Raw genomic sequence first — 24,251 nt, forward strand, 5'->3', positions numbered from 1 at the left:
ACATTAGAAAATCGAACCATGAAATACCATTTGACACTCATTGTAAGGGCTAATCTGAAAGGCCAAATGTTGGTGAGGCTATAAAACAATTGGAACTCCAATACGTTGCGGATGGGAGTGTAAAATGGTACAGCCACATTGGAAAACCCTGGTAGTTTCTTACAGAATTAAATACACATCTACCATATGACCCAGCAATTCTAACTCCTCGGTATTTACCTAAGCGAAGTGAAAATGTGTTTCTTTATTTTATCTATTTTTATGTTTATAAAATAAAATAATACATTTCTGCTGAACATATTTCTTGTTTTAAAAACGTAATTAACTTTCCACACTACAACACAGAAAATGTATTTCTACCAAAATCTTGTACGATAATGTGCACAACAACCTTATTTATAACAGTCAAAACCTGAAAACAATCCAAATGCCAACAAAACAAGAAAGGGTAAACAAATTGTGACTTATTCGCACAATGTCACATCACATAGGTGATAAAAAAAAGGATCAACTACTGAGGCACATAACATGAACAAATCTCAAAACCATTATGTGGAGTAAATAAAGCAAGGCATAAAATAGAACCTCCTATATGATTCAGCTTAATCAAGTCTAAGAACAACAAAATTCATTTATGTTTGTGAAAATCAGAAGGTGATGGTGGGGTGAGGGGGAGTGGGAATTGACTGGGAAAAAGAACATGGGAATTTTTCAGGAAGATGAAAATGTTCTGTATCCTGACTGGGTAATAGTCATATGGATGCATACACCTGTCAAAACTCACTGAACTTAAGATCTGGACAACTTATTGTGTGTGAACTATACCTCAAAAAAAGAGAGAGAAAGAGATAAAAAAGTGGTTGACATGTAAGAAGTTTTCAATATATATTAATATCATTTTCTATTCCCGTTCCAGAAATACAGTGTAGTAAAAACCAACCTAATTTTACTTCTCAAAAATTGATCCCAAAATATGAGACAGCCACCTGCAAATGCCTAATTTTAAAATGATTCACTTGATATATATGACTTGGCTGGTAACAGTTAGTTCATGGTCATACCAAATGTGTCAGAATTGGAGTTGGCCTTTTAACATACAGTAGTACAATGGAGCAGAAGGAGCATTAAACTGGCAACCGGTTTTGTATTCTGATTCCAATAGTTAACAGCTTTGTGATTTTTGACGCATCAATACACATCCAAGAGTTTCCAGTTCCTTTATTTGTAAAAAGGGAGATAATGATAACTTCCTTACAGACTACTGTGAGGACCAAACAAAAACATATATACATATGTGAATGAAAGCACCCTGGACACTGTAATGGGGAAGTATTTTATAACACAGTAGTGGAACCAAACAGATAAATTAACTGAATAACCTGCTTAAATAATCTTTCTTTTTATTGACTATTGAATGTGTGAATACATACCGTCCATTTCACCTCCGGGCGAGCAAGTGGAATAAATCGTCCATCAAACATGTGAGAAAATGGCCCATGACCTTAAAAACAAAATTAGCCTTAGAACAAGAGAAACATCTGTAAAATAACATAAACTTTTTTCTTTTTTTTTTTGAGACGGAGTTTTGCTCGTTGCCCAGGCTGGAGTGTAGTGGTACGATCTTGGCTCAACACAACCTCCACTCCCCAGGTTCAAGCAATTCTCGTGCCTCAGGCTCCCGAGTAGCTGAGATTACAGGCGCGTGCCACCACACCCAGCTAATTTTGCAGTTTTAGTAGAGATGGGGTTTCTCCATGTTGGTCAGGCTGGTCTCGAACTCCTGACCTCAGGTGATCCGCCCATCTCAGCCTTCCAAAGTGCTGGGATTATAGGCGTGAGCCACCACACTTGGCCAAACTGAATTCTTTAATCTTTTTAGTTTAACTTGAATAGCAACAGAAATTAATAATCTAAAAATACAATCACAAAAAGGGACAAACCCTTCCTTCCTATTTCTAAAACAGGAGAACAGGAAGCAGAAACATGGAAAAGTAAGCTCTCCATCAAGCGGTCTCCAGTCACCAGGGCTTACATAAATCTGATAAAAGGGCAGTTTTTGTTGTTTTATGAAGAGACAGAATCTTGCTATGTTGTTCAGGCTGGAGTGCAGTGGCTATTCACAAGCATGATCATTATGCACTGTAGCCTTGGACTCCTGACCTCAAGTCATCCTCCTACCTCAGCCACCTGAATAGCTGGGACTACAGGCATGCACCACCACGCAGGGCTTGATAAATGGACAATTCCATGTAACTGAAAAGAATGTTAATGCCAAAAACTTTTTGAAATCTTCAGATTGAAAATATCTGGATTAAAATAGCAGTTTCAGGAAAATCACTGGGGCCAGGTGTGGTGGCTCATGCCTGTAATCTCAGCACTTTGGGAGGCTGAGGCAGGTGGATCACTTCAAGTCAGGAGTTCGAGACCAGCCTGGCCAACATGGTAAAAACCCTGTCTCTACTAAAAATACAAAAAATTGGCCGGGCTTGGTGGCAGGCGCCTGTAGTCCCAGCTACTGAGGAAGCTGAGGCAGGAGAATGGCGTGAACCCAAGAGGCGGAGCTTGCAGTGAGCCGAGATCACACCACTGAACCCCAGCCTGGGCGACAGAGCAAGACTCCATATCAAAATTTTTAAAAAAGGGGCTTGGCACAGTGGCTCATGCCTGTAATCCCAGCACTTTGGGAGGCCAAAGCAGGTGGATCATGAGGTCAGGAGTTCGAGACAAGCCTGGCCAAGATGGTGAAACCCCGTCTCTACTAAAAATACAAAAATTAGCCGAGTGTGGTGGCAGGCACCTGTAATCCTACCTACTCAGGAGGCTGAGGTAGGAGAATCGCTTAAACCAGGGAGGCGGAGGTTGCAGTGAGCTGAGATTGTGCCACTGTACTCCAACCTGGGCAACAGAGTGAGATTCTGTCTTGGGGAAAAAAAAAAGAAAGAAAATCCACTGGGGTGCAGAAGAAAAAATTAGAATTTATCTTATTACTCCCAAGCTTAAAAAAATCTATCTTTGGCCGGGTGTGGTGGCTCATGCCTGTAATCCCAGCACTTTGGGAGGCTGAGGCACATGGATCACCTGAGGTCTAGAGTTTGAGACCAGCCTGACCAATATGGTGAAACCCTGTCTCTACTAAAATTATAATAATTAGCTGGGCATAGTGGCGTGTGCCTGTAGTCCCAACTACTCAGGAGGCTGAGGCAGGAGAATTGCTTGAACCCAGGAGGCGAGGTTGTGGTAAGCTAAGATCGCACAATTGCACTCCAGCCTGGGCAACAGAGTGAGACTGCATCTGAAAAAAAAAAAAAAAGAAAAGAAGTGAGCCACTTAACTGGAGAGGGAAGTCTACCTAGACTAGCCCTGGCCCTTCTCTGCAAGTCATAGGCTACACATAAAGGCTGGCTAATGCAGTGCTCAGGCTCCTGGGGACTGGTAAAGGTTTCCCAATGATTCTCTCTCAAAATACCAAGAATCTATCAAATTTATCATTTAGGGGCTGGTATTGGTTCTTTGGAAGTTTCCAGGGGGACATAAAAAGAGAGCCTACTCGCTTTAAGTATCTAGCTATCTAAACAGGGGCACCTCCCTTCCCCTGCCCTGAGGGTACACACAAACTCTCAGGGTCCCTGAATAAGTAGGAATAAACTATAAGGATAGAGGTAAAAACCCCCATGATTTAAAAGGGACAGTCCCGGCCCAACGTGGTGACTCATGCCTGTATTCCCAACACTTTGGGAGGCCGAAGGAGGTGAATTACTTGAGATCAGGAGTTCGAGACCAGTTTCAACAACATGATGAAACTACATCTCTACTAAAAATACAAAAAAATGAGCCAGGCGCTACTTGGGAAGCTGAGGCAGGAGAGTCACTTGAATCCAGGAGGTGAGATTGCAGTGAGCCGAGATTGTGCCAACTGCACTCCAGTCTGTGTGACAGAGCAAGACTCAAATAAATAAATAAATAAATAAATAAATAAATAAATAAATAAATGGGACAGTCCCCTTTCTCTCTGTCACAGGAAAAGGATGATACTCTTTTGCTTGGATTAAAGTGGCCCAAGTTAATCCACTTGGGCAGATTAGAGATTATAAATATGAAAAAAAAATGGATTTGACCAAATAACTGTAGGAAAAATGGTGATTTTATTTAAAAAGGAGGATAAAAGAAAAGTAAAATTCACACACCATCCTAAAAACAGTAGTAAGAAAAACTCATTATCAAAACGCCCTTTCATATAACCTGTAATAAAGATGATGGCCGGGCACGGTGGCTCCTGCCTGTAATCCCAGCGCTTTGGGATTTGGGAGGCTGAGGCTGGTGGATCACCTGAGTTCAGGAGTTCGAGACCAGCCTGGCCAACATGGTGAAACTCTGTCTCTGCTAAAAATACAAAAATTAGCTGGATATGATGGTGCATGCCTGTAATCCCAGCTACTCGGGAGGCTGAAGCACGAGAATTGCTTGAAACCAGGAAGCAGAGGTTACAGTGAACCGATAATGAGCCGTTACACTCCAGCCTGGGCAACAGAGCAAGACTCCATCTCAAAACAAAACAAAACAAACAAACAAAAAAACACTTTTAGCAAAGATGTCTAACATGAGAAATTCACTGAAAGATGCCAAGAATATAAAATAGCAATGTTTTCTACTTATGAATCATTCTAGGAAGAAGCAACAGTACATTTATACTAATGTCAACTGAAGAATTAAAATACAACTTCCATATTCTCTTGGTTGATCTGATTTTTTAATGTCAAAGAGAGGTAACATATGTTATGATTTTACATAACAACTTTGTCTCTTTGTACGGCTTACCGAGATCATGACAAAGTCCAGCAATCTGAACACAGAGAATATCTCGTTCACTTATCTGCAGCTCTGGTTGTTTTTCACCCAGGGCGCGAACTAGACATCCTGCTAGATACCCCACCCTGCAGAGCAAAAACACAAAAAGTCACTCTTCCGTTTGCAAGAGGAGTGATGGTTCTGGTCCTCAAGAACTTCCTCAAATATTCTAACGTATCTTCAGGGCAACTTTACTCAACAGTCTATTTCAGAACGAGGCAGGTACACACACAAACGGAATCCCAAAAGCAGGACCTCTGGCTCAGTATCACCAATCATTAGAGGAATGCAAATCAAAACCACAGTGAGATACCACTTCACACCCCTTAGGATAGCTACTGTTAAAAAAAGAAAACCAGAAAATAACAAGTGTTGGACATGATGTGGAGAAATTGGAACCCTGTGCACTGTTAGTGGGGATGTATTATGGTGTAGTTGCCATGGAACTCAGTATGGGTGCTCCACAAAAATTAAAAATGGAATTACCACAGTGATTTAGCAATTTCACTTCTGGGTATACACCCACAATAACAAAGCAGGGTCTTGGAAAGATTGGCTGGGCTCGGTGGCTCACGCCTGTAATACCAGCACTTTGGGAGGCTGAGGCGGGCAGATCACTTGAGGTCAGGGGTTTGAGACCAGCCTGGCCAACATGTTGAAGCCCTATCACTACTAAAAAATACAAAAATTAGCTGAGCGTCATGGCAGGTACCTGTAATTTCAGCTACTTGGGAGGGTGAGGCAGGAGAATTGTTTGAACCCAGGAGGCACAGGTTGCAGTGAGCCGAGATCGCACCATTGCACTCCAGCCTGGGCAACAGAGCAAGACTCCGTACCGCACCCCCCCCCCAAAAAAAGAAAGAAAATATATTTGTACCAACATGTTCATAGCAGCACTACTCAAAATAGCCAAGAGGTAAAAGCAACAGGTATCCATCAACAAATGAATAAACAAAATGTGGTGTATACATATGATAAATATTATTCAACCTTAAAAAGGAAAGAAATAAAAAATTAATTAATTAAAAAACTAATAAAAAAGAAGGAAATACTGACACATGCTACAACATGGATGAACTTTGAGGAAATTATGCTAAGTGAAATATGCCAGTGACAAAAAGACAAATATTGTATGATTTCATTAAGATGAGGTACCTAGAGTAGTCAAATACATAAACAGAAAGAAGAGGGTCAGGCGTGGTGGCTCATGCCTGTAATCTCAACACTTTGGGAGGCTGAGGCAGGCGGATCACCTGAGGTCGGGAGTTCGAGACCGGCCTGGCCAACATGATGAAACTCTATCTCCACTAAAAATACAAAATTAGCCGGGAGTGGTGGTGTGTGCCACCATGCCTAGCCTAAGATAACTATTTCATGAGACAGAGGAAATACCTAAAAACTGCAAGTTCCCCACCCCATTCCCTTCTTACCCTAGACTATGCTCAAATCGATTGTGTGAAGCTCCTGGAAAAACATAGTAACCACCTCCCAGCTGTTTGATGTATCGAAGACGTTGAAATTGAGGTGTGTCAATGATTCGGACGAGGAGAGGGTGGAGCTCAATGTGGCCATGGATAGGATCATTAATAACCTGGAAAATTATGTTTAATTAATATGAGTAATAACATGTAAGTCCACCTGAAATTTGTGTGCAGCCATTCCTAATTATAGTGCAAAGTCAAAGCTATTTGATTTTTCAAGTAAAAATACTAAGGAAAATGACAAGATGTTAACATCATTACCTTATTTAGGTATCACTATCAGACACATCAAAGTATATTGGATCTGAGTATATTTTACTTCTTCTTAATGGATGCGAATAACAGAAAAATAAGGATTTTGATTTTTTAATTATGTATATGACAATTAGTCTTTAATAATTTTGTCTTGTATTCAAGTTAAATATACATATTCATTTCGATTTAAACACATTCATTCACATCATGTAAGCCATATCACTATAGGTATTATGTCTAAATTTTTTTTTTTTTTTGACACGGAGTCTCACTGTGTCACCCAGGCTGGAGTGCAGTGGCACAATCTCGGCTCACTGCAACCTCTGCCTCCCAAGTTCAAGTTATTCTCCTGCCTCAGCCTCCCGAGTAGCTGGGACTACTGGGGTGTGCCACCACACTCAGCTAATTTTTGTATTTTGAGTAGAGACAGGGTTTCTCTGTGTTGGCCAGGCTGACCTCAAACTCCTGACCTAAAGTGATCCGCCCACCTTGGCCTCCCAAAGTGTTGGGATTACAGGCGTGAGCCACAGCACCCAGCCTAAATTTTTTTTTTTTTTTTTTTTTGAGACGGAGTCTCGCTCTGTCGCCGAGACTGGAGTGCAGTGGCTGGATCTCGGCTCACTGCAAGCTCCGCCTCCCGGGTTTACACCATTCTCCTGCCTCAGCCTCCGGAGTAGCTGGGACTACAGACGCTCGCCACCTCGTCCGGCTATTTTTTTGTATTTTTTTACTAGAGACGGGGTTTCACCGGGTTAGCCAGGATGGTCTTGATCTCCTGACCTCGTGATCCGCCCGTCTCGGCCTCCCAAAGTGCTGGGATTACAGGCTTGTAATCCGGCCCAATTTTTTTTTTCTAAATGTGTCTATACAGTACTCATCATTAAAACAGAAAGGAAAGAAGGGAGGTGAGGGAAAGAAAGAAAGATGGAAATTCTTCTACCATATAGATAAGAAATCATGCAGGTCGGAGTGCAGGGGCTCACATCTGTAATTCCAGCACTTTGGGAGGCCAAGAGTTTGAGACTAGTCTGGGCAACATAGTGAGACCTCATCTCTTAAAAAAAAAACAAAAGGGCCGGGCGCGGTGGCTCAAGCCTGTAATCCCAGCACTTTGGGAGGCCGAGGCGGGCGGATCACGAGGTCAGGAGATCAAGACCATCCTGGTTAACACGGTGAAACCCCGTCTCTACTAAAAATACAAAGAAATTAGCCAGGCGTGGTGGCGGGAGCCTGTGGTTCCAGCTACTCGGGAGGCTGAGGCAGGAGAATGGAGTGAACCTGGGAGGCAGAGCTCGCAGTGAGCCGAGATTGTGCCACTGCACTCCAGAATGGACGACAGAGCGAGACTCCATCTCAAAAAAAAAAAAAAAAAAAAAAATGCAGTGGCACACATCTGTAGTCCCAGGTACTCTAGAGGCTGAGGTAGGAAGATCCCTTGAGTCCCAGGGCATCAAGGCTGCAGTAACCTACTATTGTGCCACAACACTTCAGCCTGGGCGACAGAGAGAAACTGTGTCTCAAAAAAAGAAGATAAAAAGAAAGAAAATAATTTTGTACAGCTGAACGATGTATTTGTGTGTGTGTGTTGTTTTTGTTAGAGACAGGGTCTCGTTTTCTCACCAGGCTGCAGTGCGTTGGCTATTCACAGGCACAACCATAGCTTACTGTAGCCTCAAACTCCGAGGCCCAAGGGATCCTCCCGCCTCAGCCTCCCAAATAGCTGGGACTGCAGGCATGTACCACCATGCCTAGCTAATTTATTTTTATTCTTTGTGGAGACAAGGTCTTGCTATATTGCCCAGGCTGGTCTCCAACTCCTGGCCTCAAGCAATCATTGCACCTTTGGCCTCCTAAAGGGTTTACAAAAAAAATAATAATAATTTTTACCATAGTTTGACTGCCTTTTCTAAGTTTAGATATACAAATATGGCCAGGCATGGTGGCTCATGTCTGTAATCCCAGCACTTTGGGAGGCCGAGGTGAATGGATCACAATGTTAGGAGATAGAGACCACAGCACCCAGCTATTTCTTTATTTTTGAGACAGAGTCTCACTCTGTCACCTAGGCTGGAGTTCAGTGGTGCAGTCTTGGCTCACTGCAACCTCCGCCTCCTGGGTTCAAGCGATTCTCCTGCCTCAGCCTCCTAAGTAGCTGGGACTACCGGCGTGCACCACCATGCCCAGCTAATTTTTTTTTTGTATTTTTAGTTGAGACGGGGTTTCACCATATTGGCCAAACTGGTCTCGAACTCCTGACCTCATGATCCGCCCGCCTCAGCCTCCCAAAGTGCTGGAATTATAGGCACGAGTCACAGCGCGTGGCTAAAATCTACTTTTAAACCATTTAAGGACCTAAAAGCCTTCACTGTAAATTTTTCAGGTTGTAATAACTGTCTTGTTTTTGTTTTTGTTTTTTTCGAGACAGAGTCTAGCTCTATCACATAGGCTGGAGTACAGTGGTACAATCATGGCTCACTGCAACCTCTGCCTCCCAAGTTCAAGCGATCCTCCCACCTCAGCTTCCCAAGTAGCTGGAACTATACCATGCCTGCCTAATTTTTCTTTTTTTGGTAGAGATAGGGTTTCTGGCAGGGCATGGTGGCTCACGCCTGTAATGCCAGCACTTTGGATTACCTGAGGTCAGGAGTTCGCGACCAGCCTGACCAACATGACAAAATCCCATCTCTACTAAAAATACAAAAATTAGCCAGGAGTGATGGTGGGCGCCTGTTATCCCAGCTACTCAGGAGGCTGAGGCAGGAAAATCACTTGAACCTGGGAGGCGAAGGTTGCAGTGAGCTGAGATTGTGCCACTGCACTCCAGCTTGGGCAACAGAGCAAGACTCTGTCTCAAAAAAAAAAAAAGATTCATTGATACATTTAAAAAATTAGTCCTCATTATGTCAAACACTGCACTCCCTCTTCACCATTACACAATCTAAGCTTCAGAGGCCAACTGAACTAAATTTAGCATAAAGAACACTGTGACAAGAACAAACCATGGTGACCTTGGGTTCGGCAATGGCTTCTTAAATATGACACTAGAAGTACAAGACACAAATGAACAAAAAAATATAAATTGGATTACATAAAAACTTAAAACTTTTATGATCCAAAGACCACCACCAAAAAAGTAAAAAGACAACCCACAGACTAGGAAAAATTATTTGTGTATCATATCTCCCATAAGGATTTACATCCAGAACATGTAAAAAACACTTACAACTCAAATAAAATTGTGTATGATTGAACAACACTGTGAACTTTCTAAAAAGCACTGTCTTGCACACTAAAAATGAGTGAATCATACAACTTGTGAATTATATCTCAATAAAGCTATTTATGTTTTAAGTATCAAGTTAGGTAGGTATCAGATTAGGGAAGAAATCCTCGAGGGCTGCAACTGAGTAGCAAACTAGGTGAATTCTTTGCTGAACTGCACTGCTGATGAAGTTAAATTCATTTAAGGTATTGATTTCATTACTAGGCAGTGATTCGGTAGTTTGAAAATCTGTTTCCAACAACTATCATTTATAATTTATAAATGAGGTTAAACAATGTTGGTGGTTTTTTTTTTTTGAGACAGGGTCTCACTCTGTTGCCCAGGCTGGAGTACAGTGGTGTGATCACGGCTCACTGAAGCCTCGACCTCCGTGGGTTCAGGTGATTTTCCTAAATCAGCCTCCCAAGTAGCTGGGAATACAGGTGTGCACCACCACACCCAGCTAATTTTTCTATTGTTTGTAGATGGAGTTTCACCATGTTGCCCAGGCTGGTCTTGAACTTAGGGGCTCAAGTGATCCACCCACCTTAGCCTCCCAAAGTGCTGGGATTACTGTGTGAGCCACCATGCCTGGTCAACAAAAAGAAAAAAACTATTTTTCTTTTTAAAGAAAAATAGAAAAAAGAATAAAAGTGGGCAATTGAAACCACTGACTGCCTTAAATATTACTTCAAAAATATATTATTGGCCGGGCACAGTGGCTCATGCCTGTAATCCCAACACTTTGGAAGGCCAAGGCAGGCAGATCATGAGGTCAGGAGTTTGAGGTCAGCCTGGCCAACATGTAACTTGCAAAAGCAAAATTAACGTATGTATTTGAGTTATTTCAGATCCTGCTCTATAAGATCGTGCCACTGCACTCCAGCCTGGGCAACAGAGCAGACTCCGTATCAAAAAAAAAAAAAAAATACAAAAATTAGCCAGGTGTGGTGGCGTGCACCCATAGTTCAAGCTACTGGGGTGGCTGAGATGGAAGGATCACTTGAGCCAGGGAGACGGAGGTTGGAGTGAGCTGAGATTGCGCCACTGTACTCCAGCCTGGATGACAGAGCAAGACCCAATTTCATTAAAAAATAAAAATAAAAATAAAAAATAAAAAAGAATGTACAAAGGAGGTCTTCAATAATTTCTAATATTTTGCTCTAAAAATAACAGACTTGAAGCAAATTAGGCAAAATATGAAGATTGGACAAGTTGGGTAGTGGTCTACTTATGCTTTTCTGTATGCTTAACATATTTTAGTTCTTCTTCTGATTTAAATACTCTGTGCTCATTTTAGAAAGTGCAGAAAGTTTAGAAAAGATCCACTACTCGCCAGGCGCGGTGGCTCACGCCTGTAATCCCAGAACTTTGGGAGGCCAAGGCGGGTGGATCAGGAGGTCAGGAGATCGAGACCATCCTGGCTAACACAGTGAAACCCCATCTCTACTAAAAATACAAAAAATTAGCTGGGCATGGTGGCGGGAGCTTGTAGTCCCAGCTACTCGGGAGGCTGAAGCAGGAGAATGGCGTGAACCCGGGAGGCGGAGCTTGCAGTGAGCCGAGATTGCGCCACTGCACTCCAGAATGGGCAACAGAGTGAGACTCCATCTCAAAAAAAAAAAGAAAAGAAAAGATCTACTACTCGCAGTTCCATCACTGATAAGCAGATTTCCTCCTATTCTCTTCAAAATGAATTTTACATAATTGAGTTATATCACTTTACATTCAAAAAACATAACAAACTCAGATCCTCTTACCTTCATTGTATCAACGTGGATTTGACCCAATCGCTGGATATAACTAAGCAGCTTCTTCCTCTCCCCCAAGGAACTAAAATTACAACAGGATAAGCAAGTCTATCATTATTTGCTTAATAATAATCCCTGCAGTATATAGTAGACATAATCAACTTTAGATAACCTACAGTAACATTGAAGTTAGATTGGAAGGAATAATCAATAATTCAAACATACTCCTCCTAGAAACTGTCTCCTTCCTTTGCTGCTAAGATAGGGAACTCTCCTGCTGAATCAATGCAGGCCTCCCCCAGGCTTCTGTCCTTGACCCTCTTCTCTCTTGATAAACTTACGACTTGAAAAAGTCCACATCTTGGCCGGGCGCGGTGGCTCAAGCCTGTAATGCCAGCACTTTGGGAGGCCGAGACGGGCGGATCACGAGGTCAGGAGATCGAGACCATCCTGGCTAACACGGTGAAACCCCGTCTCTACTAAAAAAACAAACAAAACAAAACAAAACAAAACTAGCCGGGCAAAGTGGCGGGCGCCTGTAGTCCCAGCTACTCAGGAGGCTGAGGCAGGAGAATGTCGTAAACCCGGGAGGCGGAGCTTGCAGTGAGCTGAGATCCGGCCACTGTACTCGAGCCTGGGCGGCAGAGCAAGACTCTGTCTCAAAAAAAAAAAAAAAAAAAGAAAAAGAAAAAGTCCATATCTGCTTCATGTCTACTCAATGCTCATGCTGTACTTCATTTTAACCAGACTGAAGTCAACATCTACCCTCATAATCCTGGATTGATTTATGAGTACCAGGTATGACTCAAGCATGAATGAAATACATATGAAGGCCTTAACTTTATTTATATTCATTTTCCATTGTCAGTAATCCCTCATTAATGCTCCAGTTTCAAGAAAATACATAATGGGAATTAAATTTGAACAGCTCAAAGTCCTGTGATTCATCATCCTGCTTCATCTACAATTACTAGTTGGACTCAGCATATCCTCCTCCCTGCTGGCTGGGTGTCAACAGAGAGTGCAGGCGAAGGGTTTACTGATCTACTAGCTAAGCAGATTGAAAAAAAGTATCTTTCTATAAGTCATACACAGACTGGGAGTCAGAGGCTCTACACTGGCCTCTATTGGTGTACCCTGAGACCCACGGTAATAAGAACACTTAAGAATGATTTCTTGGGATACACAGAAGCATCATTACAACTGATAAATTAAAAAGCAGCATATTTTGTGTTTTCCCATTCCCCTATCCTCCTCATCAGTTTGACATAACAAGCACAGTGCAAAGCTAGGCTTTCAGAAGTACTTATAGGTGGACTCAGGTTAAGGGGAGTCACATAGTTGAGCATAACCAGAGTCACAGCATGAAGTATCAAACCTAAACTAACCCCATGGCCACCTACTGTTTTCCTAAACTGACACTCAGTATTCATCACTTAAAACCCAAAAATCAGCCAGGCACAGCACAGTGGCTTACACCTGTAATCCCAGCACTTTGGGACACCAAGGTGGGCGGATCACCTGAGGTCGGGAGTTCGAGACAAGCCTGACCAACATGGAGAAATCCCATCTCTACTGAAAATACAAAATTAGCCAGGCGTGGTGGTGGCGCGTGCCTATAATCCCAGCTACTCGGGAGGCTGAGGCAGGAGAATTGCTTGAACCCAGGAGGCAGAGGTTGCGGTAAGCCGAGATCGCGCCATTGCACCCCAGCCTGGGCAACAAGAGCAAAACTCTGTCTCAAAAACAAAACAAAACAAAACCAAAATCACTAATTAGAGTATATAGAAATAACCACCCAAAACCAGGGGGTTGTTTTGTTTTGTTTAGCAAAGGACATGGCGTTAAATAAACATTTAAAGAAGTCTTGGGCCAGGATATTTAGACTACAAAATAATTTTATTCCTGTGTTCCAACATTTCTGAAATTTAATGCTTCTTACAACTGACATGTATATTTAATGTGACAATGTTTCTTACCTCTCTTTTTTTTTTGAAATGGAGTCTTACTCTGTCACCCAGGCTGGAGTGCAGTGACACAATTTTGGCTCACTGCAAGCTCCACCTCCCGGGTTCACGCCATTCTCCCACCTCAGCCTCCGAGTAGGTGGGACTACAGCCGCCTGTCACCACGCCCAGCTAATTTTTTTTTGTTTTTGTATTTTTAGTAGAGACAGGGTTTCACTGTGTTAGCCAGGATGGTCTCGATCTCCTGACCTTGTGATCTGCCCGCCTTGGCCTCCCAAAGTGCTGGGATTACAGGCCTGAGCCACCACGCCTGGCCTGTTTCTTACTTCTTAAAAAAACCTTTATAAATCAATGGTTGTTCATAAAATTGACAGGTTACTAGGAGTGCTTGTCTAAGCTGGATTCTCCCTAGAAAGCAGGGTCCAGGATAAGAGTTTGCAAGTAATTAATCTTGGGGTGTGAACTCTGGGCACAGGGATTGGGGGGTCTAGGGAGGGTAAAGTAGGAAATTAGATAAAAATAGTACAAAGGTCCATTAACCAGTCAATTGCATTGGTATTAACTGTGAGCAACTGGATGGAGCGGTGGGTAGGGCTAATCCCACTGGCAACCTGTAAGGCAGCACTGTCCAGTAGAACTTTCTGCGATGATGGAAATGTTCTATATCTGCTCTGTCCAACACAGTAGCCGCTAGCCATGGTGACTACTGAGTACTTGAAATATGACTAGTGTAACTGAGGAATTTTTTATTTAATTTACTTCTAATTAATTTAAACATGAAGCTAGTTGTTACGATACAGAACAATACAGCTCTAAGGAGTCCTACAGAATTTGAGTTATGAGGTAGGGCACAGAGACGTGCAATATAGTGTTCCTTCTAGAATTTTGTCTGTTTTGTTCACTCATGTGCCCCAAGTTCATGGAAGAATGTCTAGTACATAGCTTTCCAAAAATATTCACTGAATGAATCAATAGCACTTGGGTCCACAAAGACACACATGGCTCCCTTGAAAAGAAAGACTGTATTGGAACAAATTCCATTCAGGCCCAATAGTAAGCAACTATTATACACAAGAAATAAGTAATAAGGGGGGCTTTGAGAGGACTGAGAGAGCTGAAATGTGGTTACGAAAGAGGCATGCCAGGCACAGTGACTCACGCCCTTAATCCCAGCACTTTGGGAGGCTGAGGTGGGCGGATCACAAGGTCAGGAGTTCAAGACCACCCTGGCCAACATAGTGAAACCCTGTCTCTACTAAAAATACGAAAATTAGCCGGGCATGGTGGTGCACACCTGTAGTCCCAGCTACTTGCGAGGCTGAGGTGGTAGAATCACTTGAACCTGGGAGGTGGAGGGTGCAGTGAGCCAAGATCACGCCACTGCACTCCAGCCTGAGTGACAGAGCAAGACTCCATCTCAAAATAAAACAAAACAAAACAAAAAAAACAAACTTTGGGAGGCCGAGGCGGGCAGATCACAAGGTCGGGAGATTGAGACCATCCTGGCTAACACGGTGAAACCCCATCTCTACTAAACATACAAAAAATTAGCTGAGTGTGGTGGCACACGCCAGTAGTCCCAGTTACTTAGGAGGCTGAGTCAGGAGAATCGCTTGAACCCAGGAGGCGGAGGTTGCAATGAGCCGAGATTGCACTACTGAACTCGAACTCCAGCCTGGGCAACAGAAAGAGACTTCGTCTCAAAAAAAAAAAAAAAAAAAAAAGCGAGCCAAGTTGAGGTCCCTGGAGATTCTGATCCAAAGGATATTTACTGGAAGTCAGTTAAGTGTTCTGCAGTGATCTTGCTTCACGATCTACTTCTGTTATCAATTACTAAGCAACAGTGCAGGAAGTAATTCAGTATAATCCTTTGTTTTTATTCTTTGGTTACTGTTACCACAAACAACATGTAACTAAGTAAAATTTCAGAAGAGAAGGCCAATTCTCTAATAGAAACAAAATTTTCATTTTAAGAAGTATTTAAGGCTGGCGCAGTGGCTCACATCTGTAATCCCAGAACTTTTGGGAGGCAGAGGTGGATGGATCACCCGAGGTCAGGAGTTCGAGACCAGCCTGACCAACATAGAGAAACACCGTCTCTACTAAAAATACAAAATTAACTGGGCGTGGTGGCACATGCCTGTAATCCCAGCTACTTGGGAGGCTGAGGCAAGAGAATCGCTTGAACCTGGGAGGTGGAGGTTACGGTGAGCCGATATTGTACCATTGCACTCCAGCCTGGGCAACAAGAGCGAAACTCCGTCTCAAAAAAAAAAAAAAAAAAGAAGTATTTAAACACCAGATCCTCAACTGAGATCTTTAAAGGAGCCCCACTCTAATCTAGACACTAGAACCTACAGCCATACACAGAGATGGATCCATGGAACTATGTATGTATGTATGTATGTATGTATGTATCTATCTCTCTACCTACCTACCTACCTACCTATCTACCTACCTGTCTGAGATAGGGTCTTATTCTGCTGCTCAGGCTGGAGTCCAGGAGCTTATCATAGATCACTACAACCTTGAACTCCTGGGCTCAAGGGATCTTCCTGCTTCAGCCTCCTGAGTAGGTGGGACTACAGGTGCATGCACAGTGCCCGGCTAATTTTTTAATTTTCTGTAGAGATGGGGTCTTGCTTTATCACTATCTATAAAATTTACTAAGGGTTAATCATATGCTTCATCACTTTATGTACATCATCTCGTTATTGCTATCCATTTTACAGGTACAGAAATTGAAGGGTTAAATGACTTCTCCCAAATTATACAACTAAAAAGTGCCTGTTTCGCATAGAGTCTTTTAATCTAATACGAGGGCATATTTCAATCTTTAGGAAAACCTAGAAATATGCTCAAGATAGGGATGTAGCCTTGATTTTCTTACTAACATTTTTTCCCTGTTGGTTCTTATGTATTTCCCAGTGTGTATAATTCAATTATTCTGAACTTAAGAGTAAAAAGTTGGTCATTACAAACTTGATGAAGGTTTGTCTGCAAAATTATTTGAAATAGGAATAAGGCCGGACAAGGTGGCTTACACCTGTAATCCCAGCACTTTGGGAGGCCAAGGCGGGCAGATCACCTGAGGTCAGGAGTTTGAGACCAGCCTGGCCAACATGGTGAAACCCCGTCTTTACTAAAAATACAAAACTTAGCCAGGCATGGTGGTGTGTGCCTGTAATCCCAGCTACTCAGGAAGCTGAGGCAAGAGAATGGTTTGAATCCGGGGGGTTCAGTGAGCTGAGATCACACCATTGCACTCCAATCTGGGTGACAGAGTGAGACTCTGTCTCAAAAAATAAATAAATAAATAAAATTAAAAATAAACTAAAATAGGAATAAACAGTAATAGCAAACATAGGATTTGCACAGCGAAAACAAACAGCAGGTGGCCAGGTGCGGTGGCTCACACCTGTAATCCCAGCACTTTGGGAGGCAGAGGAGGGTGGATCACTTGAGGCCAGGAGTTCAAGACAAGTCTGGCCAACATGGTGAAACCCCATCTCTACTAAAAGTACAAAAATTAGTGGGGCAGCCTAGCATGGTAATCCCAGCACTTTGGGAGGCCGAGGCAGGCGGATCACGAGGTCAGGAGATAGAGACCATTCTGGCTAACATGGTGAAACCCTGTCTCTACTAAAAACACAAAAAATTAGCCAGGCGTGGTGGTGGGCGCCTGTAGTCCCAGCTACTCGGGAGGCTGAGGCAGGAGAATGGCGTGAACCCGGGGGGCAGAGCTTGCAGTGAGCCAAGATCACGCCACTGCACTCCAGCCTGGGCGACAGAGCAAGACTCCATCTCAAAAAACAAAAACAAAAACAAAAACAAACAACAACAACAAAAAATTAGTGGGGCATGGTGGTGGGCACCTGTAATCCTAGCTACTCAGGAGGCTGAGGCAGGAGAATAACTTGAAGCCAAGAGGCGGAGGTTGTAGTGAGCCGAGATACTCCAGCCTGGGTGAACAAGAGACTGTCTCAAAAAAACAAACGAACAAACAAAACCAGCAGGCAAGGGATTCTGCTGTTTTAAAGCACTTCATAGATTTAAAATGAGGACAGTTTATATCAGAGATTTTGGGCGTTGTCCCTGAAAGATGGATAAAGTGTGTTTGGTTATAATGTGAATTTATTTCTTCATTCTTACCTTACTCCAAGATTTTCAAAATGAGACTCATCAAGACAGGGCAGTAATGCGCCTGTGATTTTGTTTTCTATGGAAGAAAAAAGACAAATTCAATGTATACAACATATGCTTTTCATTTTCTTTCAATTTGGATCCACCAACATTTACCCAGATCCACATAATAGAGTACCCACTACAGGCAATGGACTGTGCCAAGTACCACTTTTTTGATCTGCTACTTGTAAAGACTTAATTTTAATTAAATAACTAAACCAAGAAGCATTTTTTGATAAATCACGTGAAAATTTCAAAATTATTTGTGTAAATTAGTTCCAAGAAAAACCAGTTGCAAAAAGGAAAGTGAAACCTGACTACCTGTTGGGGTTTTGTCAGGTCAGCAGTTTCCTTTTAAACAGGAAAGGTTTGAGTTGGGGAGGGAAGGAAATGTAAGTCTATTGTTCTTAGAATTAACAAGTTAAAACCACGGATTCAAGAGTGCTTAAAGTGTTGATTTTTCTCAAACCTCCTGGGAAAGCACTCAATACTCCATGATTTGAGAGAGTCCTATCCCCTCTCTCTCTCTCTCTATGTGTGTATGTGTGTGTATAGTTGGGTTTTTTCCTTTCTCTTTCTATACAATTAATTCTAATCTTTCCTGACCTCAAATTCCAGAACTCTGGGCTATTTTCTTTTATTTTATTTTCATTGAGACAGGGTTTTGCTTTGTTGCCCAGGTTGGAGTGCAGTGGTGCAATCACAGCTCACTGCAGCCTTGACCTCCTGGGCTCAAGCGATCCTCCTGCCTCAGCCTCCTGAGTAGCTGGGACCACAGGTGTGTACCACTGCACCTAGCTAATTTTTTATTTATTATATTTTTTGTAAAGTTGAGGTCTCCTGATGTTGCCCAGGCTGGTCTTGAACTCCTGGGCTCAAGTGATCTTCCCACATTGGCCTCCCAAAGTGCTGAGATTATAAGTGTGAGCTACTGGGCCAGGCCTCCAGTGGTTTTTGATGAGAACGCTTGTTAAGGTATAGATCATATGAGTTCTGGAGTCCAAAGACCTAACCTTAAAAAATCTAGCTCTTGGGCGAGGTGGCGGGCGCCTGTAGTCCCAGCTACTTGGGAGGCTGAGGCAGGAGAATGGCGTGAACCCGGGAGGCGGAGCTTGCAGTGAGCTGAGATCCGGCCACTGCACTCCAGCCCGGGCGACAGAGCGAGACTCCGTCTCAAAAAAAAAAAAAAAAAAATCTAGCTCTTTTTTGTAGTGGTGTGATCTTTGAAAAGTTACTTTACATCTTTGGACCTCGCATACGTCATTGGTAAAATGTGTTGAGTATAGCAACTTATTTCAGACTTCTTGTGAGGCTGTATTCCATAATGAGAAAAGGGACACTGTACCTTGTGCTTGGCTTGTCAAAAAAAAAAAAAAAAAAAAATTGGACTTAGATAAAGAGAGACTTTTTTTTTTTTGAGATGGAGTCTCACTCTGTTGTCCAGGCTGGAGTGCAGTGGTGCGATCTTGGCTCACTGCAACCTCCCCCTCCTGGGTTCAAGTGATTCTCCTGCCTCAGCTTCCCAAGTAGCTGGGACTACAGGCACATACCACCATGCCCGGCTAAATTATGTATTTTTAGTAGAGACGGGGTTTCACCATGTTGGCCAGGCTGGGCTTGAATTCCTGATCTCAGGTGATCTGCCTGCCTCGGCCTCCCAAAGTGCTAGGATTACAGGTGTGAGCCACCACTCCCAGCCAAGGGAAACTATTAGAAAGAAAGACGGGGCCGGGCGCGGTGGCTCACGCCTGTAATCCCAGCACTTTGGGAGGCCGAGGCGGGCGGATCACAAGGTCAGGAGATCGAGACCACGGTGAAACCCCGTCTCTACTAAAAATACAAAAAATTAGCTGGGCGCGGTGGCGGGCGCCTGTAGTCCCAGCTACTTAGGAGGCTGAGGCAAGAGAATGGCATGATCCCGGGAGGCGGAGCTTGCAGTGAGCCAAGATCGCCCCACTGCAGTCCCGCCAGGGGGACAGAGCGAGACTCCGTCTCAAAAAAAAAAAAAAAAAAAAAAAAGACGAAATATTTCTGGTCGGGCGCAGTGGCTCACACCTGTAATCCCAGCACTTTGGGAGACCAAGGCAGGTGGATCATCCAGTCAAGAGATTAAGACCATCCTGGCCAACATGGTGAAACCCCATTTCCACTAAAAATACAAAAATTAGCCGGGCATGGTGGTGGGCACATGTAGTCCCAATTATTCAGGAGATTGAGGCAGAAGAATTGCTTGAACCCAGGAGGCAGAGATTGCAGTGAGCCGAGATCACGCCACTGCATTCCAGCCCGGCTATAGAGCGAGACTGTCTAAAAAAAAAAAAAAAAGGCCGAGTGCGGTGGCTCAAGCCTGTAATCCCAGCACTTTGGGAGGCAGAGGTGGATGGATCACTTGAGGTCAGGAGTTCAAGACCAGCCTGGCCAACATGGTGAAACCCTATCTCTACTAAAATTACAAAATTAGTTGAGTGTGGTGGCGTGCACCTGTAAACCCAGCTATTCGGGAGACTGAGGCAGGAGAACTGCCTTGAACCCAGGAAGCAGAGGTTGCAGTGAGCCAAGATTGTGCCAATGCACTCTAGCCTGGGTGACAGAGCAAGACTCCGTCTCAGAAAAAAAAAAAAAGAAAAGAAACTTAAAAAAAGAATCAGAGGCCCAAGCATCAAACGGAGGCTGGGCGCAGTGGCACACACTTGTAATCCCATCACTTTGGGAGGCCGAGGCAGGCGGATGATCACTTGAGGCCAAGAGTTTGAGACCAGCCAGGCCAACATGGCAAAACCCTGTCTCTAATTAAAAAAAAAAAAAAACAAAAAAAAAAAACAGGCCAGGTGCAGTGGCTCACGCCTGTAATCCCGGCACTTTGGGAGGCTGAGGCAGGCGGATCAGGAGGTCAGGAGATGGAGACCATCCTGGGCAACATGGTGAAACCCCATCTCTACTAAAAATACAAAAAAAATTAGCTGGGCATGGTGGTGCATGCCTGTAATCCCAGCTACTTGGGAGGCTGAGGCAGGAGAATCGCTTGAACCAGGCAGTTAGAGGTTGCACTGGGCCCAGATGACGCCACTGCACTCCAGCCTGGCAACAGAGCAAGACTCCGTCTCAAAAAAAAAAAAAAAAAAAGAATCTAAGAGAAAAATGGTCTTCTTTTATAATGGTAAAGGATGGGCAAGCAGAAGTAAGCAGAATCTTTGGAAGGGAACCTGGATGAGCAAGGGAAAATGAGCAGTGTAGCCCAACAGGACAGCATCCTACTGTGGTCAGTCAGTTCTCAAAAGAAACTGACCAGAGGGACGCATATTGCACTGCTTTAGGGCCTGCCTGCTCAGATCTGGGGGTAAGCAAGAGTTGAGGGGCTCATAAGGGAAGACAGAAGTCCGAATAAAGTTTGGTCAAGACAAAGCAGAAGGTAAGACATGAGCAATTGGGAACAGTTGGTCAGTTTTTACCAAATGAAAACACATAGTGTCTTTGATAGCACTGGGTTGTGGGTTCAAGAGAACACACATCATTCTGGAGGGTAACAAGTTAATCTACAGACCACTGAAACAGAGAGCCAACCACATTCTGAGACAGAAAATTTGGAACTACTTCACTCCACTTGTTGCTAGTCAAAGAAAATAAAGCAATAATCCATCCCAGCAGTGAAGGGAAACGAAAGGGCAAAAGGGGGAAAAAAAAGAAAAAAGGAGAAATGCAATTTCCCATACCCATTCAAGCTATCTTTGGGTCCTGAACCACTAATGTTCCTCCTACCCCAGTTTCCAACCTAGCCAAACAGGGCTCCACCTAACAAATGCAAAAATTTACTAAATTTGCAAATCCCAACCACCAAAGAACCACCTTCCTATTGAACACCTAGAGGATATAAGGCAGGAGTCAAATCTCACACCCACCTTAAAAAGTTGAGCAGACTTCACAAGGATGGATGCTTGGACACGAATCAGTAAAATGTGCTTAAAACTCAACCTAAACACTTCTCCAGGTGATGTGGCCAAATTGTGGCATGCTGGGAATTAAGGGGTTAACTGAACAACTCCAGGGTTCAGATTTTGGAGGGGAACCTGCTTTTAAAGAGCAAAACACGATCCTTACTATGTTCTGCAAGTGCAGTCAACACACGCCCATCGGGCGCTACTGGGATGCCAAGGAAGGTGACGGGAATTCAGAGATTAACCAAGCCAGTTCCTTCCTCTTCAGGAAAAGCCTCAATTCAGGGAGGAAACAGAAACCTAAAAGCCCCAGAACATCCTCTGATGTGGCAAGTGTTCAAGGAGCTGCGGTTAGCGCGGAGGGGTCCCGCGAGCCTGGATGACAGCAAGCCGCCCACCAAGGTCTGGGGAAAAATCTCCTTCTAACTAAAAAAAAAGAGGGACCCGAGTCTCGCCTGTCCGGCGCCGGGGTGGCAAGTTAGTGAAGAAACCCACCAGAGTGAGATCCCAATCTATTACTGCCCCTCCCAGGTCCTCAATCCTGGCAGCCTGCTCCCATCCTACGGATCGCCTACCCCAGGCGACCCCATGTCTTCTTCCTCAGCCTCGGGGAGTCAGTCCCGGGCGCCCCATGCCGCAGGCCCTCCTGGGAACCCCCGCCGCAGGGCTCCCTTCCCCGCCTCGGGTCTTCCCTCCCTCCGCGCCCCCAGCGCAGGTCCGCCCTCCCGGGCGCCTCCCGCCGCAGGGCTCGCTCCCCGGCCTGGGTCCTCTCGTGGGGCCCCCTCCCTTAGGGCGCCTGGCCCGTGCCCCAGGTCGCCGCCCCTCGCCCCTCAGCCCCTCCGGAGCCGCTACCTCGGATGTTCTTCAGCAGCGCCGGCTCTCCAAAGCCACCGCGCCTGAGGAAGAAGCACACCTGCTCCGGACCCCATGTCTTGTAGTCGAGATGGAGTTCCAGGCCCGGGGACCAGTCTGCCTCTGCGGAAGGGGTGCTTGAGGGGGTTCTTGGGCTGTCATCGAAACGGGGCCGCTTGGAGGGCTGGTCGGAGTCGGCTTGCTGCATGGCTACACCCGGCGTCCAGCACAGCAAAGTCAAGAACCTCGGCGCCTGGCCCGCGCGCAGGCGCACTGACAGCAGGGCCCTGGCGGGGAGTCCAAGCAGTATTGGCAGCCTATTAGCCTCCTGCGCAGGCTCACTGACAGTTGAGCCCTTCGGGCAGGGCAGCCTAGCGTCTCTAGCCTTGGGCTCCTTGCGCAGGCGTAATGGCAGTCCAGTCGTCCTCAATCAATCCTGCCGGGACGCTGGACGTGAACGCGAAAGGGCGTGGCTAGAAGCAGAACTGAGGGTAGTGCTGTTGGAAGGGGGGACGAAAGAGCGCCCGGCCCCGCACCCACAATTAGGGGCTCGTCTGGTGAATTGGGGGTATTCTTCGAATGAGGTACACTACCCGCCGCACCTTAGCCGGGTTTCAGATGCTCCAAACTTAAAAGAAACCTAAAAGGCCGTTAGGCTGCCAGGACCTTCCCAGTGAAGAGAAAAACAGCCAAGGTGCTGAACTGGAAGAACCCGGAATGATTTCAAATGTGACTTGAGGGTGTCTTCATTCCACAGTATTGCTGGGCAACGAGAGGGCCCTGGGATACCTGTTGTCTGGTGTCCACACAGGAGGGGACTTAGGATTTCTTTCCAGCTGGAGACAGAGCCCTCCATCCCAACTGCATTCCCAGGGGAAGGGAAGTGGCCAGTCTGATTACTTAAAATTTAACTTCTGAGGACTTTTACTGCCTGGTTGTAACAGCATGTGAAAATGGCAGGCATTTTCCTATCATTTAACCCCTCTGCGGCAGGGCTCAAACTTCCCTATAAATACTGGTCCATGCAATTGCCTGGTAAAAGGACATATCACTATTACTGCTAATAAAGTCAACGCACCTTCCTAGCAACCAAGCCATAGACCTGTTTAGGGGGTCAAGGATGAATGAGGCGGATTAGCTTATCATCAAGTAGTATGAACTAGTGGTCTACTGGTGAGCCAAAATATTATTTGCAAATAGAGCTTTACTGTGTGCCAGGCACGGTTCTTAAGGGCTTTACAAATATAAAATAATTTTATATTTATACATAATACTTAATGAATTAAATACATTCATTAAATTATTTAAATATTAAATAATTTTTATAACTTCTAAGGGTTTTACAAATATTGTAAAGTTCTAAGGGCTTTACACATATTACTTCATTTAATTATCACAATTACCTTAGGATGTAGGAAAAAGTAATTTGCCACAGGTCATTTTTTTTTTTTTTTTGAGACGGAGTCTTGCTCTGTTTCCCAAGCTGGAATGCAGTGGCGGGATCTCAGCTCACTGCAACCTCCGCCTCCTGGGTTCAAGTGATTCTCATGCCTCAGACTCCCAAGTAGCTGGGACTACAGGCGCCCGCCACCACACCTAGCTAATTTTTGTATTTTTAGTAGAGACAGGATTTCACCATGTTGGCCAGGCTTGTCTTGAACTCCTGACCTCAGGTGATTCCCACACCTCAGCCTCCCAAAGTGCTGGGATTACACAGCCAT

General features: G+C 44.4%; 1 protein-coding gene across 3 annotated transcripts in view; it reads right to left on the reverse strand.

Annotated features, from left to right (window-relative positions):
* The window catches only part of SAMHD1 (SAM and HD domain containing deoxynucleoside triphosphate triphosphohydrolase 1), a 58,413-nt gene extending 35,421 nt beyond the window's left edge, over window positions 1-22,992 (reverse strand). For 2 of the 3 annotated variants that reach the window (XM_021944145.1, XM_021944146.1), the window contains exons 1-6: window positions 22,531-22,992; window positions 17,714-17,780; window positions 11,604-11,676; window positions 6,276-6,436; window positions 4,816-4,931; window positions 1,431-1,501 (exon numbers count right to left, since the gene is read on the reverse strand). In XM_021944145.1, coding sequence (XP_021799837.1) covers window positions 1,431-1,501; window positions 4,816-4,931; window positions 6,276-6,436; window positions 11,604-11,676; window positions 17,714-17,780; window positions 22,531-22,738 — 696 coding nt within the window. In that variant the 5' untranslated portion in view covers window positions 22,739-22,992. 3 annotated transcript variants of the gene reach the window in all.
* Between the last annotated feature and the right edge of the window lie 1,259 nt (window positions 22,993-24,251).

The sequence above is a fragment of the Papio anubis genome, chromosome 16 (assembly GCF_008728515.1).
Source record: "Papio anubis isolate 15944 chromosome 16, Panubis1.0, whole genome shotgun sequence".
In the NCBI taxonomy this organism is placed as follows: domain Eukaryota; kingdom Metazoa; phylum Chordata; class Mammalia; order Primates; family Cercopithecidae; genus Papio; species Papio anubis.